This window comes from Ambystoma mexicanum, chromosome 9 (genome assembly GCF_040938575.1).
Source record: "Ambystoma mexicanum isolate Mex_15411 chromosome 9, UKY_AmexF1_1, whole genome shotgun sequence".
Taxonomy (NCBI): domain Eukaryota; kingdom Metazoa; phylum Chordata; class Amphibia; order Caudata; family Ambystomatidae; genus Ambystoma; species Ambystoma mexicanum.
In genome coordinates, this window is record NC_090931.1 from 831,335,548 (window position 1) to 831,353,369 (window position 17,822).

General features: G+C 43.0%; 1 protein-coding gene across 1 annotated transcript in view; it reads right to left on the minus strand.

Annotated features, from left to right (window-relative positions):
- Positions 1–15,315, minus strand: part of POFUT2 (protein O-fucosyltransferase 2) — a 152,349-nt gene extending 137,034 nt beyond the window's left edge. The window contains exon 1 of the mRNA XM_069615864.1: positions 14,944–15,315. Within this exon, the coding sequence (XP_069471965.1) occupies positions 14,944–15,110 (167 nt within the window). The 5' untranslated portion in view covers positions 15,111–15,315. The remainder of the gene's footprint in view (positions 1–14,943) is intronic.
- Positions 15,316–17,822: the final 2,507 nt, after the last annotated feature.

Sequence of the window (17,822 nt, forward strand, 5' to 3'; positions counted from 1 at the left end):
TAGCTACCACTCACGCTGGACTTGCACCTACCCATTTTGGGGTTACTACAACCACACAGCTGCTGCTTCATGGCTATTGGTGGCCAGGTTTGAGACAACAGGTTAAAGTATACACAGCAAATGCAACACATGTCTAAATACAACTGTGGATCACAGTCAAAAGTCAAAGGAGGCTCCTTTAAGAAAGGCAAACTCTCCTTTTGAGATTCAGTACTTCACAAAGGCTAACTACCAGCAGTGAAGAAGTACAAATATATTCTAGTAATAGTGGATTCTTGCACAATGTTCACCTGGATGATCCCTCAGAAGAGAGAAGACTGCAAATAAGTCATAGAGGCACTGTGGCGTGTAGTAGCCATGACAGCAACTCAGGCATTGCATGCCGATAATGGTCCAGCTTTCGCAGGGTGGACTCTGTGAAAGGCCTTAGATGCTTTGGGATCAGAGCTGCAGTTTTCTAATCCATTTAGTCTAGGGACCAATGGTGTAACAGAAAGGGCAAATCACTCATGCAGGACGAAATGCATCCTTTCAATGAAGGGGGGTAACGGGGTGGCCCATGTGCCGCTAGTAAGAAGACGACAGTCTTTATGCAGGGTTAAGATGCCATTTGAACTCTTGTAAGGGAGAAACATGTTAATTCCACGCCTGAGCTACACACCTTCGCCAGTCCAGTCATCAGTCAGACAAGAACAACTGATGGCAACAACGCTGCTGACGGACTCCCTCCAGGTGGATGCTGTCAAGGCCACTCCTGATGCCACCCTCAAGGAAGGAGATTGGGTCCTAGAGAAGATCCAGGCCCTTCCTACAAACCGGCAGTGCGAGCAATAAGACCGAAGGGTTCCAGAACCACTGCCCTGCCAGCGATACCACCCAAAAGAGGCACCAGACAAGTTTCTGTGGATCAATTGAAACCTGCTCCAAATGGTTACTGCAATGTTTCCATGCAATCATGCTCTTCCAGATGAGGAGCCTGAAGAAGAAGAGACTGAGATTTGACAGACGATGATGATGAATGGCATCCAAGATGAAGCAGAATATGCGACACTTGACTTACAACACCTCAATCCAAGAAAGTGCAGAGGCTCTGCCCATTTGGAATCAGAAAGCCTCCTTGGTTTCTAAAGCTATGAAGAAATTTTATTGGACAGACTTTCTGAATCGAGTTTGCATAATGTTGTTCTGTCGTGGTTGAGTCTCACTATATTTTTCATCTCACTGACTTCGGGACACTTGTAAGCAACGTTGTTGTTCTACAGCCTTTAAGTTCTTCACACACTTTAGAGAAAGAGCTTCAGGAATCAGGAACTCCAGCCTTGATACAGAGGTTTCCTCTAGCCATGGGTCATGTCTGGAAACCATCGTCACCATTCAATGGACCAGCCAAGAAGCTGCAAGTGTGATTGATGAATCCAGACTGTTTGCACCCAGTAACCCTATGTCTAGAACATACAGAGAACAGTTAAGAACTAGGCTCCAGACATTTGTGCAGAATGCTTCCTTTGATCCTTTTGATGATGTTGAAGATCTCCAGGATATGGGTTCCATGTGGCTTATGCAAGATAACGTTTGCCTAGCATGCGCCCATACTGTGGCCGAAATACACTTTCGAGAATACTGCAGTGCCATTCCATATTTCATTAAAGCAATACCAAGCAGTGGATTAAACGTTTAAAAAAGCAGTACAAGTTCCCGCCAAAGCCAGATAGTACACAGTACATGTGTGTTGCAGATTCAGTTTTATTTGACAGAGAATTCTTTTTAAATAAGACTAAATAAGCATGGCGGGAAACTGTCCCACTGGTCTCCACGCAGTCAGTAAATATGGCAAATCAAAAAGGTGTTCACATGTTTGACATGGCATGTATGTTTCCACATTTAATGTATTGTCTTAAAATGCACAAAGTTCCAGACTACATGCAGTAATGCTAACCCTAAATGGAAGAGGGTGAGTTTTAGAGTGCATCAAATAGAGAAGAAAAGGAACGCAATGACACCAAGCAGATTACCTATGCGCCAGAGCGACCTGTGTGGTAGGCTATTCAAATTAACAAATGGAAAGCAGGAACCAGTTGACCCGTATCGTGCTTTGAACGCCCACAACACATCACTGACTCAAGCCATAGGTAAAATGCGTCAAATAATGCCTTCACAATCTCACCTGAATGAGGCGATACAAACCCTAGATACTTTTATAAAAGGAACATTGAACGACTATCATGCAGACAGCTGCCATTATGAAGCACACACGAAGTGAGTGTAATGCGGTCAGCTACCAGCACCACCTCTGACCCTTTAATACCCAACGAGGAGGGGCATGCGTCCATGACAGGTAAAACAAACTTCAATAATGCAAATCCTGCAGACAGTGCAACAGGGATTACATCCATCAGATTCTAAGGATTACGTGCATCAGATTCTAATGAACAAGCACTAGAGCATGGCTTCTATGCGCAAAGGGATGTCATTACAGATGTAGTGTGATCGGTCATGCTGGACCAGTCTAATATTTGAAGTGACAAAAGTATTTCTGTTGCAACAGGCTTTCTGGACACCATGAGCAGAGAAGTTAGATTGGAATGAGATGTCAGGGCCAGAACAGACAGATGCCCTTAACTTATCCACTGTTGTAATACACCAGGCAATGTCAGGTTCTACATTTATTTTGCTCATTGTCCCCAAGTAACGTTTTGTGGCATCATCTGCCTGGGTACCTGAAGTGTCCACTTGGATTGGATTTTGCATGGTGTTTTAAATATACCCCTTAAAACCGCACCTTCTATAGGACTACATTGCTGGGCAAATGTGCACTTGATTAATAACCCTTCGGTTAGGGAAGACTATGTCATGCTATAATCACATGCATGCGTTTCACCTTCATTTCCTGAATTAACACTGAACTCATTAAGTGAATGCAAGGGTTCTACTCGAATAGCATTGTTGGGGTAGTTTTCCCAAGTTATACCAGAGGATGGTTAGGGGTCCACCTGACCCAGAAGGGCCCAACTCCCTTCCCCAGAATAAACGGAGGACTCAGCCAACGTCCAGTTAGAACTGCGGTTTATTGCAAAAACCAACAGGGATCATACAAGACAATTAAGATTCTCCAGTACTTCTCAGCTCTCCATGGTGTGCAGTTCATTTAAAAAAAATGTTTTTAACACATGTTACCTCATCAACTGAGCCTTCCCCCGAAAAACATATGACCACAGAGGATTGGGTTTTGAGAGTACTATTACCTATGGAAGTCTGCTACAGAGGTTTTTCTACTGGCCCTTAGGTGGCTGGCCCGTCCCGTCCCCAAGAAACAAATTGGCTTTGACTTCCACCCCAGAGTTTCTAAGATGTGATTGGTTAAGGCTGATCTCCTCAGGGCTGGGACTCTATTCGGTTCTCATCCCTCGGTGCACCTCTTCAAGGTGATGTGAACGATGTGTCTGTTTTTTGGCACATCTCAAATGAAGATTGGCAGCTAATCCAGTGTAACTTGTAATATACCACCTTTGTCTAGGAGATTAAGCTCTGACATTGCAACTTTTGTTGCTTCTTTCGTCTGACTTTGCTGGGATCGGCTCCGTTTTCCCTACACGGTTGAATGTCCATGGTCTGGCTCGGCTGCATCAATTGTTTAGAGACCACGAAATCTAGCTCTTGAGCTTGTATTAACGAGGATGTATTCCCTTTCTCTGCAGCTGGTCCCCTTGTCATCTGGAGATTGGAACGCGGCCATGCATCTCCAACCATGGCTGTGAGCTCGGCTTGCAGCCTGAATCAGCTCTTCTCGTCTCAGGCTCTGAGGCCGGAATCCTTCTGTAGTTTTCCTTAAAGTTCATGTTTTCTACATTGTCTGTGTTACACTAAGTTTCCTATAGGTTAGTCATACGTGGTTCGACCAGGTTCCAAATATACTCTCATAGTTCCATAGGCCTATTGGCTTTAAACATCAGCATTGATGAGCTTGCGCTCAAGAGCTCTTGTTGCCTTGCGGTTCAGTGCATTTGGCGAATGATAAAAATAATAAAGCTTTGACAGCATGTATATAAGCATGTTCTTCATGTATGCAAATGTGTGTTTAGGTAATGCAGTGCAGGACTGCATATGTGCTTCATGTCTGACGCTTGCTACGTCGTGGTGTCACTAGTGACGTTACAATCGTGGCTTGTTGGTGCTTAATCGAGACTGCCCATCACGGTATTTTCACTGACGATCGCAGTTTCTTCCCCTATACCCGAGAAGAGATATACTTAATTCGGTCTGTTCGGCTGGCTGAGAGGATACCTTTCTGTGTATTTGTCAATCATTGGTGCACCCGGGGTTTGTCTAAAATAAGATGGGTGGCTGCGAGCGTTTCTGGCTCTTCGTCCCATCATGAATCTGGAGGGGAGGAGGGGCATTCTTGGGACCCTCTCTTCAGCGTTCAGACAAGCGATGCAAGTGGATACCTGTGATAATAGCACTGAATGCACACTCCATGTTATACCTATTGCAACATTCCACCGTCAGGTACACAGCTTATAAAATGGCTCCTACCTTGTGCATTTGAATGCCTCATGCCGTCACATTGAAGTTGGGGTACCAACCCTTATCACTGCAAGCGCACAAATTAAATGTTGTGGGTTTAATTTCAATCCACCTATGCAATCACAGTTAAAATCCCTACCGTGGGCAAGCCTCAATTTAAGGCTTCTACAATTTCCAAAACCGAACCTGTATTTGGCATGTTTGCAGAACATTTGCATAATAGTGTGCCGCAGTGAGGAGTCTTATCTTAACACACACTCCAAAGCGGTTAAGCAGATTTAGCCTCCGAGGACAAAGCAACTGAGCAGTCAGCCCTGGACCTACACTTCCCAGCTGGCAGGCATGAATTCAGCGTTCACTGCACTGTCACCGTGTTTGTAATTAAAGCACTCAAAAAGGGCCCAAGGCATTCAATGCATTTATTGGAGATTTTGGCCGACCACTTGACTTTTTGTGATACGTGCCATACTTGGAATTTCTCTCCTGTACTGTGCTAAACACTGAATCGTGAGAGACCACCGCATCCAGCACCAATGTTGATCTTTTCCTTGATTAGGAGCATATCTACAGTCAAAGCCACTGCCAGATGTGTGTTGTATTCGAAATAGATCATTCTGGCAAGGAACGTGGGGGTCAGGGTCGCACACAACAGTTGCGTGTTAGCAAGAACGACTCTCAGCACAGAGGCTTGTGTGGAATCCAGAGACGTTTCCCTCTAGTGTGACTTTATGGACCTCCTAGCAAAGCCTGAGGCTCAACATTGGAACGTGCCTGGGGACAAGTTGCCCACAGAACAAAAACAAAGAATATGTCCCGATGGCTCCAGTCGCACAGTTACAGAAAAATGGGAAAACAGATGCCCAGCTCGCAAAGCCGGATTCAAGCCGAATGCAGGAGGAGTCCTGCTTCCACTCCAACTCTTCAGTATCTGGAGGGGATGGGTTTGCTGGAGACAACAGTTTTTCCTGTTTTCAGGAGTACATGAGGTGACCCACTAAGGCTCCCCATCGAATGCAGAAAAGGAGGACACAGCTCTCCCATAAGATGGCAAAAATCTGGAACTCAAATTCTGTTGGCATCAGCACTGTTTTTTGGCACATCTCAAGAGAAGATTGGCAGCTAATACAGAGTTCAGAGAACCTGAAATAGTGCTGAATCTAACTGCAATGCAATCTGCTTACAATTAACTGAAATTGTACCACATATTACCTCAAAGCCCAAGCGTAAGCACAGGTCACACTTAAACACTAGAGGTTCTGTCTCCGACATCACGGCAGCCGAAAAAAAAGGGACTCATATTGGTGTACCTTAGAGACCACCAGTTTAAACTTTGGACAATCTACACATGTGCTCATAAGCCTCAGATCACGCAATCCATTGTTAGTTGGGCCAGACAATCCAGGGCCACTTTGTGCTGGATGCTGATTAGAAATGGGTTTCCCAAAAATCTGCCTTTATATATGGATGACATGGCCAGTGTGGTCTGAATTAATCTGAAGGCTTGTTATTAACTGCATCTATTCATTTATGTTTTTTAGCACCTACAGGTATACTTCAGGCACTTATGTACGCACTCTACATACATAATTGCACATGAAGCCACTACTTATGAAACAATTCTTTAAAATGCTCATGCTTTAGTATTACCAGCAATATAGGCAGCTTGCATGCAAAATATAGCCCCCATTGTGCGAGTAGGCGTTTCTAGGTGTTACAGCACAAATGTTTTTACACTTAACGAAACGATTGTTTTTTTGCCACATGCACACTTCCTGGTACCTTACACCTGTCTAGAGGTGGATGATAGGTTGCCTGCCTTTAGGATTAGGACCTCATCCATAATGATGTCATCGACTCAAATCAATGGATTTAAGACAGCTGTAACAGACTGCAAAATGTGCATAAGGCATACACTATCATATGGTGTATACACACTGCCATCAGAACAACGCATTAGAATGTACATGGCCCACATGAATTAGCAAAGTTCTGTAATTACAATGTGCATTTTGAAGTAAGGCACAACACTTGTCACTGGAAACGTTTCTTTAATGAAGAAGATCAAGGCATCTTATAATGGTAACAGTCCCCACAACATCATTGCGTCCCTCTTTTTTATCCCTCTCCAAACGCCACCGCCAGAACACACACACACACACACACACACACACACACACACTACATCGACATTCCAACACTCCGTCAATTCTATGATTCACATTCTATGCTTTTCATTCCATCCACATCTAACTCTACAATTAATACTGCACATCCTCCGCCCTTAGACATGAAACAAAAAAGGGGAAACAACAATATATATAAAAATAACCTTATCTTTAAATCGATTTAACATTTTAATAGTAAAAGAACAGTCCACATGCATAATATGCAATATTCCAGACAGCGCTGTTGATAGTCCCAAAAACAGAGTCCACATAAAAAAAGCACACCCACGCCATGTGCCTGTAGAAGAAAATTGGCATTATAAGCGCTCACTTATGCATCATGAATTCCCGAAATATTCCAGGTAACCTACGCACCCTTGAACTTTTAACTCCAGTATGAGTGAAATTATCAAATCTTGCATTCCCACAAGCATCCTGATTTTCATCCACATTTCCATTAATATCCTAATTCCTGTTACCACTGCTTCCTTGTCAATTAACATTCTCGTTCCCATGAGCACTGCTACATTGTACCCTAAATTGATATCACCAGTATCAGTGATCCCATTCTCTCACCACAACATTCTTATCATCCTTCACTTTTTCTCATAACAATTTAAACACCGTTTTGAAATTCCAAACAACTCCATTTCCTTTAATCTTCTTATGATATTCTTTGCATTTCCGCTGACTTAACATTTTGTTGGCAACAAAATCCTACAACCCCTTACAACAACCAACCAAAACGGGCACAATTTACTATTAGGTTCTCTGCCCCTCAAACCTAAAAGGAGAAACTCCCGTAGTAATGTCTGGCGTTATTCTCATACTCCACAACAAATCACTAAAATTTTCATTCCAGTCCAATCCATTTGCCAGCGCTAATTGTACACAGTCCCTCTATTAAGTCTTTCCACCATTCCATTACTCGATATACAGATGAGTACTTCCATTGAAAGCCCTCCATTGAAAACCCATTTTATCAATATAATCACGGATCTGCTTACTCTGAGAATGTGAACCATTATCACTCATAATTGCACTTGGTACTCCTTTCCTAAATATCTTTCCTAAAAATTCAATTACCTTTTTCCTTGTAACACAATCCATAGCAGCAACTACTGGCCATTTGATAGATCTGTCCACTAATACCAACAAAAAACAATTTCCTTGCCCTAGCCCATCATAAGGACCCAAAACATCAATAGCCAATTCCGTCCATGGACCTTCCGGAACCGGAATTAAAAAGGCGATTGCTTCCCCCCACACATACCGTCTAAAATGTTACACTTGACACCCTAACAATATGCTAGTAATTCTCTTTCAATCAAGGAGTACTGTGCTTCTGTGTCATTTATAGCTCTTGAAGCAAACATAACTCTTTCCCTTTCTTCTTCACCTTGAGATAAAACAGTCCACAAGCCTTTATCACTGGCATCAACTGTGATAATAGATTTTCTTCCTGGCACAAAACCACCCAATAGGGGTGCTTTAAGGATGCATTTCTTTATATAGTGTACACACATCTCTAATGTTCACTCTTCCAAATAAATTTAATATTTTTTGTCATCATTTCTCTCAATGGTTGAGTTCTCAGCAAAATGTTCACTCTCCCAACCTTAAAAAATAACATAAATCATCCTCGTTGCAGGGATGACATGCTTTTTCAATGGCTTCCAAATCCTTAAATGTGGGTCTATATCCACCATTGGAAAGTGTGTGTCCCAAGTAATCTGCTGCATCACTACCGAATGTGCACTTGGTATATTTTACAGTCAATCCTTTTTCCTCCAATTTTAATACTCTACACAGCATCTGATTATGTTCTTCCTTGCCTAACCCACACACTAAAATATCATCTTGGAAAACATACACACCAGGCATGCCTTCTAGCAAATGGAACATTACTCTTTGGAATACTGCAGCAGCCGAAGCCAACCCAATGGTATTCTAACATACCTATACATGCCAAATGGAGTAATAAAGGTGGTATATTTATTTGAATTATGATGTAGCTGTATTTGGTGATAAGCAGCAGACAGGTCAATAGAGGAAAACATGTCTGCTTCAGCAATTAAATTCTCATTTCAGAGATAACTGGCAAAGGATACTTTTTTACAATGATGGCTTTGTTCAATTCTCTTAAATCAATGCATATCCTCACTTTACTGTTAGGTTTCCTGGCAACCACAATCGGAAATACCCATTCAGACGCATCAACTTCTTCAATCACTCCATCTTCCAACCTGTTAAGTTCTGCTTTAACGTCATCTCTTAAAGCTATAGGTATATGTCTAACAGCATGCGACATGGGTTGAATATCATGCTTCACATCTTATGTTTGTACCCTTGAAGTTTTCCAATACTCTCTCTAAACACATTAGGGAACAGTTCCTTTTCCTTACCCCCGACATATTTGGACTCAACACATCCATTGTTGCCCATCACTATGGAAATTGGTTCCTGCCCACCAGCATTTAATTTAATCTGATGTTTAGCCTGATCTTCCCATCCTAAAACATTCACACCATTTGAGGCCACATATTTTAACCTCTGCTAACTTGCCCTTGAATTCAATTAGCGCAAGTCAGTATCCCCATATCTGAATCACTGAACCTTCAAAGGCTCCAGGATTCTTGTTATCAAGACTTTTTCAGAACCAGATTAAAACCCTTTTGAGCATAACTCCTGACATCTTTCTTTCATTATAATAGTATAAGGGGAACATGAATCAACTGAGTTCTGAAACTATCCCAACAATCTGAAATATGGTTTTTGGAGTGCTCATTTGTTACTACTTCTGACCATCATAACCACTTCTACTTTTTGTCCCTGTCCTTCATCCTCATTGACACATTTTATCCTTCGATGCTTGCACACAACACTGAAATAACATTTCATTTCACAATTCGAACACTTCTTGTTTAGTGCCAGGATTGCAAATTTGAACAGTGTCCCTTTTTGCCACATCTAAAACACTTTCCCATGCATATTCTTTTTGTGTTCTCTTCTCTGGCTTTTTCTGCTGGATACTTAGTGAATTCCTTGTTTTTCCACGCTTTACTTCTCACTGAATTGATTTCCTTAGATATCTCCTACCCCTTCACTACATTCACTTTAGTTGACTTAGTTACCAAGTCATTCTCATGATCCTTGATAGCCTTGCTGCATGTTACTGTGTTTTCAACATTCTTAGCAATTGCAATCGCTTCACCTAAAGACAGATCACCACACATCCGTAACCTTTTTTGGACCACAGTACTATTTGTACGGATAATAATTTGGTCTCGGATCAATTCATCCTGTGTTAAACCTCTGCCGAAATTGCAGCTTGCGGCTAGATTTCTGAGCACATTAACATACTCATCCACAGTTTCGCTCACTTCCTGCTTCCTCGTGTAGAAATAATACCGGTTCACTGCTAGATTGGTTTCGGGAAGAAAATTGTCGAGTTTCTATCACCAAATCATACTCATCATCATTGTCTCCATCGCCTTCTTCACGTCTTTGAGGAGGTAACTCCCAATATATTCTGTTCCCTTCCAGACGTAAAGAGTGCAAAAGCACTTTTTCTCATTTTAATTGCTGTGAAGTTTACATTGTCAATAGTGTCGATATAATTCCTGCAATACTCCTTCCATTCCCTCCATGGAATGGAAGCTTCACCAACTGTAGCCACAAATGGCTGGGGAGGATGAATGGCAATTCCTTGCATCCTGTTCAATTTCAATAATTATTGCATTTTCTTTTCTCCAGTAGTTGTACGTATAACGTGGTTTACACTGGTTGTGTTTGCCTGGTCATTCACAGTATTTATAACTGCTTGACGCATAGTCTGAGTGACACTACGATACACTTTAGGAGCATTTTCTTACATGCTGCCACGTAGCTTCCCATTGAAGCGACTCATGCTAAGCCTGTTTCAAAGATGGCTGCATGCAATTTCACATCTTAAGGTCCTTTCCTTTAATGTAACAGCATTGCAAAGCCACTGAGGAATACGCTCATGAACCGCCATGTGTATGTATAATTATTTGCAAATGCAGGCACACTGCTTAAGTAATATAGCAGTATACGTTTGTTTCGCCTCGCACTTTCCAGTATGATCGTACCAAGTGGCAGAGTAATTTCCTTGTCTATAACAGGCGCTGAACACTGGGATCTTTACAAAGACGCAGTTCCGTCTCCCATCCTCGTCACCATTTGAAGGCATGAGTCACTGTGGAAATGTTTCTTTAATGAATAAGATCAAGGTATCTTAGAACGGTAACATGACCCACGACATCAATGCTTCCCTCTCTCATATCTCTCTCCAACCGCCACTGCCAGAACACACACACTACATCTACATTCAAACCCCCTCACAATTCGATGCTTCTCATTCCATCCCCAGTCCTATTCTAACTCTACAATAAATATTACATATTTCCACATAGTCGATCATGAAAGCAAATGGTACAGACCTTAGCAGAGAAAGCCGCTTCCTGAAGGGCCGAGCGGAAATGCTAAATTCTCAAATGCTGTAGGAACTAAGTTGGAAAGGTTAAGGGACTGATCTCCAACCGTTCCGAATTCTATGTTCACCTGCCACAGAAATAGAAGCAACATAAAAAATTTCCTGAGCAGAGCAGAAGGGTACAATGGGCATGTTCTGCTACAACAGCCTGTTCCTTAGTTCAAAAGGGGAATGTACAGAAATGCAATGTAGAGGAAGTCTCTAAAGATGGGAGCAGAAAGAAATTGTGTAACCGCATAAGTTGGAAAATTCAAGTTACAAATATCTTAACTCTGATACAGAAGTGAAGAAGTGACTGGCTCACTTGTAAGAACATACCTGAAAAGATTCCAACTTGATAGCTGCCATTTTTTGTTAGCAATTACATATACAGGTCAGGACAAGAGCCAGGGACACACCCACAGGGTCAGTAGTACATGCAGATAGTGCTAGCCACATCCAAGTCTACAGGGCTGGGGAATGGAAATAAAACAGCAGCAGAAAGGAGCTTGTAGAGAGAAAGCCATAATTCTTGGAGCTATTTTTCATTCAACACGAGTACAATGGCTCTTGCCGAGGCTGTATTTAGACTGGCTGTGGAGTACAGGAGAAATGGGTTTTCCATGCCTTTAAACTAGAATAACTTTCATTATTCTTACCCAATTTGTTCATAGTTTATTATGATATTTTTACTGTTCGGAATGAAGGCTTGCTATGTTATATTCACTATTCTTGCTGTTTGTCTAAAAAAACATACATGCTTTTAAGAAATAATGGGTTACAATAAACTAATTATATATATATATATATATATATATATATATATATATATATATATATATTCATTTGTGCACCGATTTAGAGCAGTCATCTCCAAAAGGATTTTCGATCTATACTTTCCTGGCTGTTTGTGTTTTTGTTATACTAAAAAGGCACAGTGGACCAAGCACTAAAATGAAAAGCACTTGATTGTTTTAGGCAGGAACAACAACTGATGACTAGGAGCCATTAATCACAGCCTCGTTGCCCAAGGTGGAGATCCATGACTTCTGCTCCATCCTATATAATGGGAAATCAAGACAAGAGTCTTCTTGCCACTAGATCTAATTTGCATTATTACTCAATTGTATACTTTATCACTTGGACTCAGCATATTAGATTATGCCAATAACCTCTGCCTAGGTCTCCCCAATTACAAAGAATCTGTAATGTGACAGCCAGACTCTTTAGAGTACAAAGGCACACGCATCACCCAGGCCCTCCTAATGCTCCATGGGTTCCAGATGAAACAAAAAAATACACCTCATAACCCTATGCATCGTCCACCGTGGCAGAAGAAAGGAATTCATGGCAAGAAAATGTATCCAATAGAAGCCAAAGAGAATGACACTGCCTTAGCAATGGTGCAAAGTTTTAAATCAGAGGATGATCTTTCACTACTCCCCAAACCAAGCTCCGGAACTCTCACCTCAAATATCTACACATGGAGGAAAGCCACCTGGGCTTCAGAACATCCAGAAAACCTGATTCTTCAAATGACTGCAGCATGGCAACTGTAAAGCCCAGACCAAACCTATCCTCGCCGAGACCAGGCTTTTTAAATGGGTTAGGCCAAAATGACAGAGGTTGAAGGGTCCGAGCACCAAAAGTCCGGCTCCCATTTGTATGCATAGATAAATGTGGGGGGGGTAAAGGAAATATAAAATGTATAGGCATAAGGTGGGGGGCGTCTCCCCCCACATATATATGCGAACAAATGGGGAAAAAGAAAAAAAGAAAAAAAGAAATTCTGACTTTTGGTGGTCAGACCTTTTAACTCTAATTTCAACGCAGATCCTTTTAAATACCCTGGTTCGAAGAGCACCCAGAAGACCAAACTAACAAAAAAAAATCCATAACGGTAGCAACATTCTCTCTGCCTGCACTAGCTTACATGCCTAAAATCGGATCTATGAATATTGCGAAAAAAATGTTTAAGCCAAAGATACTGTTTTTTTTACCCCTTATATGTGGGGGGGAAGACAGCCCCTCCAATACCACTACACCTTTTGTATTTACTTAACCGACCGCCTCACATCTATGTGTGGGAAAATGGGGGTCTCGACTTTCAGTATGGTCGGCTTCGACATTTTTAAATGTTCTATTTTGGTAGGATTCCAAAAAATCCAGGAAATCAGACTAAGTTTCAGGGTTGGTCTCCCAAAACGGACAGAGATGTGACCTCTGCCTACTCTCACCAACATGCCACATGCTCGCCCACTAATTCCTCAGCCAAGCAACTTCAAGTCAGAATACTAAGTAGGCTCAGTTTCTGAGCCCCAAATTAAAAAAAGTATCTATACATGTAAGAACACAATATCGATGGACAACAGCTAAACAAGGTTGCTACGTCAGCTGAACAGGAGACTGGAAATAGAAAGGTTCATTCTAGCCTTGAAACTTTAGGGCGGGAGTCCATGGCAACGCATTCTCCTCATTTTCCCACTGACCTACTTGGATCTCCTCATCCTTCTACCACCCGCCCGGTCATGTATTCTGCCTGCAAAATGCCAGATTAACAGAGCATTGCCACTTCTTACACCTCTAATTCTATCACGCATGCACAATCTACGCCATCAACTAGTCCACTCTCACAGTGATGACTTCCATTTCATTGATCTTGGTCTCCCATCGTCCGGATGATACATACAGTACTGGAAATGGACACAGTTTACTTTGGGGAGGGGGGTCTCCCTCCCATTCCCTCCCTTCGCATGCGGGGGAGGGGGTAGTAGATAGGGAGTGAGATTGGCAATGATGTGGGGGCAAGACTAAGGGGCAGAGCAAGGTGTCGAATAATGTGAAGGGGACTCGAATATGTGATGCTGGCTGCTTCACATAAAAACAAAGTGCCTTTTGGGAACATAAGAACGACCACCAATTTATCAAGCATGTCCGTAATAGTAATTCAAATTAGCATTCCTATGCGGCACGCACTGCACACGGGGCATGCTTCTCATTATGGGTCTGCACTGAACATGCACACTGGGCATGCTTCTCATTATGGGTCTGCACTGAACGGCGCTCTAGCAAGACAATGTTTGCTAGAGCACAGTTCTGTCTTATACCAGCCTTCTTTTGCCTGGATACACAGAAAAGAAATGTCGCTGCCGCATTCCGTATGGAATCATATTATATTAGCACGCGGGACTCGGGTACTTCCAGCCTGAAAACATCAACACCTCCCCTTCTAACTTAATGGAGTATATGTTGGTCAGAAATCAGCAGTGCCCCATTTGTAGCGTTTGCTTGTATGCCCAAAATAGACACATGCAATGTTTACAGTGCATAAAATCAGAAACTTGTAACTACATTAAATGAAACCCTTTTCATTGTGGAGGAGCGAGTGCAGGGTAAACCTAGCTATCTATATAAAGTGCCGCCCCCAGGCATAATTTTAATGTGGCCCTTCTCATTTTCCTCTAGCCCTTAACACGTGCGAGCAGCAGAAACCAGGGGACAAGAGAATACGGGAAATGCAAGACACCCACAATTGGGCGAACAGCTTTGTGCACAAATATAAAAATACAACCAAGAAAAGAGTTATTAAAAGGGGGCGTGGGGTCCGTGCAGGCTGGAACGTCAAGGCTTGACGCCTAGCAACAGTACATGTCCATCTCTTGTTTCCAATAGTTCTCCCTCCACCAAACACGATGTCACCCCAATAAAATTAAATAAACATTACACGCCACCCCCTTTCGCCGAAGCCTCCTCTCTCACCGCCTGTCTCTGGCAGAAGCCGCCACTCTATAGTCCTCCCAGTCCCTGGGGGTAAGTTGCGCCATAGCTCCAGGGAAAGCACATTGGGAGCAGAACAGCAGCAATAGTCCCGCAATCGCATAAAGGTGCGGGCACTGTCCCGGAGAGTCCTGCCGAACAACCGTCATATTGGTAAGGGAAGGCGCAGCCTTCGCCTCGCAGAACGCCGGCTTCTGCTGCTGACGGGTTGTACTATACAAACTAAAGGACTCATGGAGCGCACTTCCGTTTTTCCGACAGCCCTGTTGGCGAGGGAACCACCCAGCTGTCTGCTTCAGCGGGCCACGTCCACCACAAAGATTTACAGAAGGAAGCTAACTCTATGATACTTTTGATGGGTACACGCACTTCCGGCTTCCTGGGTGCCATGGTTACCATCCATAACAGAATGCCTGACACTGCCAGCAAAGAGGCAATGCAATTTCACAGCCTTGTAGAGCAACTGTCTGTTTGAATAAAGCAGACATCGAATATTTCAGAAGTCCCAGGCTTATTGCTGAAACTGTCAATGAAATGCTGTCCCATCCTGTACTTTGGGGAGTTACAGATTTTCCTGAAATTCAGAGGAAAATCAGTGACGTTTCATCTTTAAGAATGTCCCCATTATTAATAAGACTTAAACATTCAATAAACATCGGTAGTACTAATGGTCAACGTTTTCTAATCATTAAGTAATTTCCATAAAAATCAAGTCTGATGAAAAACCTACAGCTGATCTTCTAAATGTTTTAGGTATACGTTAATATGCCACACCTTCTTTACTCTAGATTAAATATAAAATTACATTACATGTGATTTTATATTTATTTATATTTATATATTTATTTATATTTATTTATATATGTGAACTTTTTTAGATCCTTTTGCGGGACACAAGGCGGTGACGACGTCACAGCGTCATTCACATCTGGCCCGCCCCTTTCCGTGCATTACCGCAGAATACCGGGCAGAATCAATGCATTGCACCCGCAGCTGCTGACATGACAGACCTGCTGTGCAGATGCACCTATTGTAGTGGCAGGGAGGGGGGGTCATATACCTATTATAGGAGCAGGGAGGGGGTCATATACATACATTTCCCGCAAATCGGAACAACAGTGGCTGGCAAGTGGCAGCTAATCTGTGAGACAGCGCCCTTCAGCGGCCGGCCCCAGCCTTCAGCATGCCTAATTGTGCTCGAACAGAGCAAGTCGGGCCAACACGTGTCCCGCAGAGCCACTTTGAAAACTGCGGGACAGAGTCCCACATTACGGGACAATACTGCAAAATACGGGACAGTTGGCCACCCTACCTCTCCTGGCCTTAACCCCATTCTGACTGTTTCCCCTACTTGTGGCGCAGCTTGGATGCCCTGCTACCTGTGTCTCGCTGCCTGCCCCAGCATCAAGGGGCTAAGCCAATGTGGCCCCTGACGCCCCCAGGTACAGGTTTACCAGCATTTGAACTGTAACCTCAACGGACCTGGACCCATGGTAATGACTGTCCTGAACGGACACTGAAGTGAAGTGAACTGGTTCATCTGTAGTCCTGCAAGTGCTTGGAGAAGGCGCAGTAACCATGTGTTTAAATGCTGGGGGCCTGCATGTAAATTATGTGCTTAAAGTGGTCCAAGTTAAATGGATGTGAAACTGTGTTCCCATAGGTTTGTAGGCATGTTCTAAATGGTGCCAGCAGCTAGCAGTGATGTCCTTCAGCGGTGGAAGTTCTACTGGACTTCAGGTTAATAAAGGGTTTTGTAACATGTGTTGGAACTGCCAATATTCCACTGGCGGGTCGCCAACCGCGACTGTCACCCACTGGTTATGGTTAGAGTGTGTAGGTATGTCTTGTATGTCTATAGCTATGTGAGCCCAATGTGTGTAGCAGTGGCATATCCCATTTGTTGTTGATCCTACAATTCTGAAGCAGCTCAAGTAATGTTGTTCTGTAACAGGGCAGGGAATCATTCATGTTTTAGTAACATTTGCTTGTTTGTTATGAAAAAGGACGAGTGTGGTGTGTGATCCTCCCAAGTGTGTTGCCCCTTTGAGGTAATGTGTCCCTCCCAATAACATGGGCTATGACTGTGTCATGGCCCAAGCTAATAAAAGGAGCCCCTGCAGGCATGGACACCAGAACGGCTGCAAACTCCCAAAGACAAATTACTGGTCCGTCTCTCATTTCGGCCTGCAAGCCCACACCGTGTGAGCATGGGCCTTCTGGTCATGATGCCGTGGGACTCTCAAGCCAGAAAGGTGGCAAGGTTCTACATGGTCACGGGTATGGGCCGCCCTTCCCTCACTGAAGAACGGGTGTTCCACAGCAACCCTCTAAGTTGCTGATGAGATTTAGCACCCCTGGGGCCTGCTGGAGGCCCATAGCAGTCCCCCATATAACACAGGGTACATGGGACCTGGCCGTCTGGGTGTGTAGCACCACCCAGGTAGTCAGTAGGTCTTATCGAACTACATTTAGTTGTAACATGAATAAGGTGTAAAAGGTTAACATACATTTTGTACGTGCGGCTCCCAATATCTTTCTTGAAGTATTTTGTTATTTCAGACATATTTATGTATATTGTATATCTTCTAATCATGCAAATATATATGCTTATATATGCTAATAACCTTTGACATGCTGGATGGATTTAGCTGAAAATTCACAAAGGCTGTCCCCCATTCCTCCAAATGGGACATTTTGTGGAAAATTCTTTACACAGTTCAAAAGTTAAGAAATACAAAATAAGCTGTTTCGGCCCACTCCCATTCATTTTCCCATAGAGAAAAAAAGTTTCCATTCCATTGAACATCCACAGCGCGAATAAAGCAGAAAAACTAAAATATGTCTTTTTTGGTTTCCGT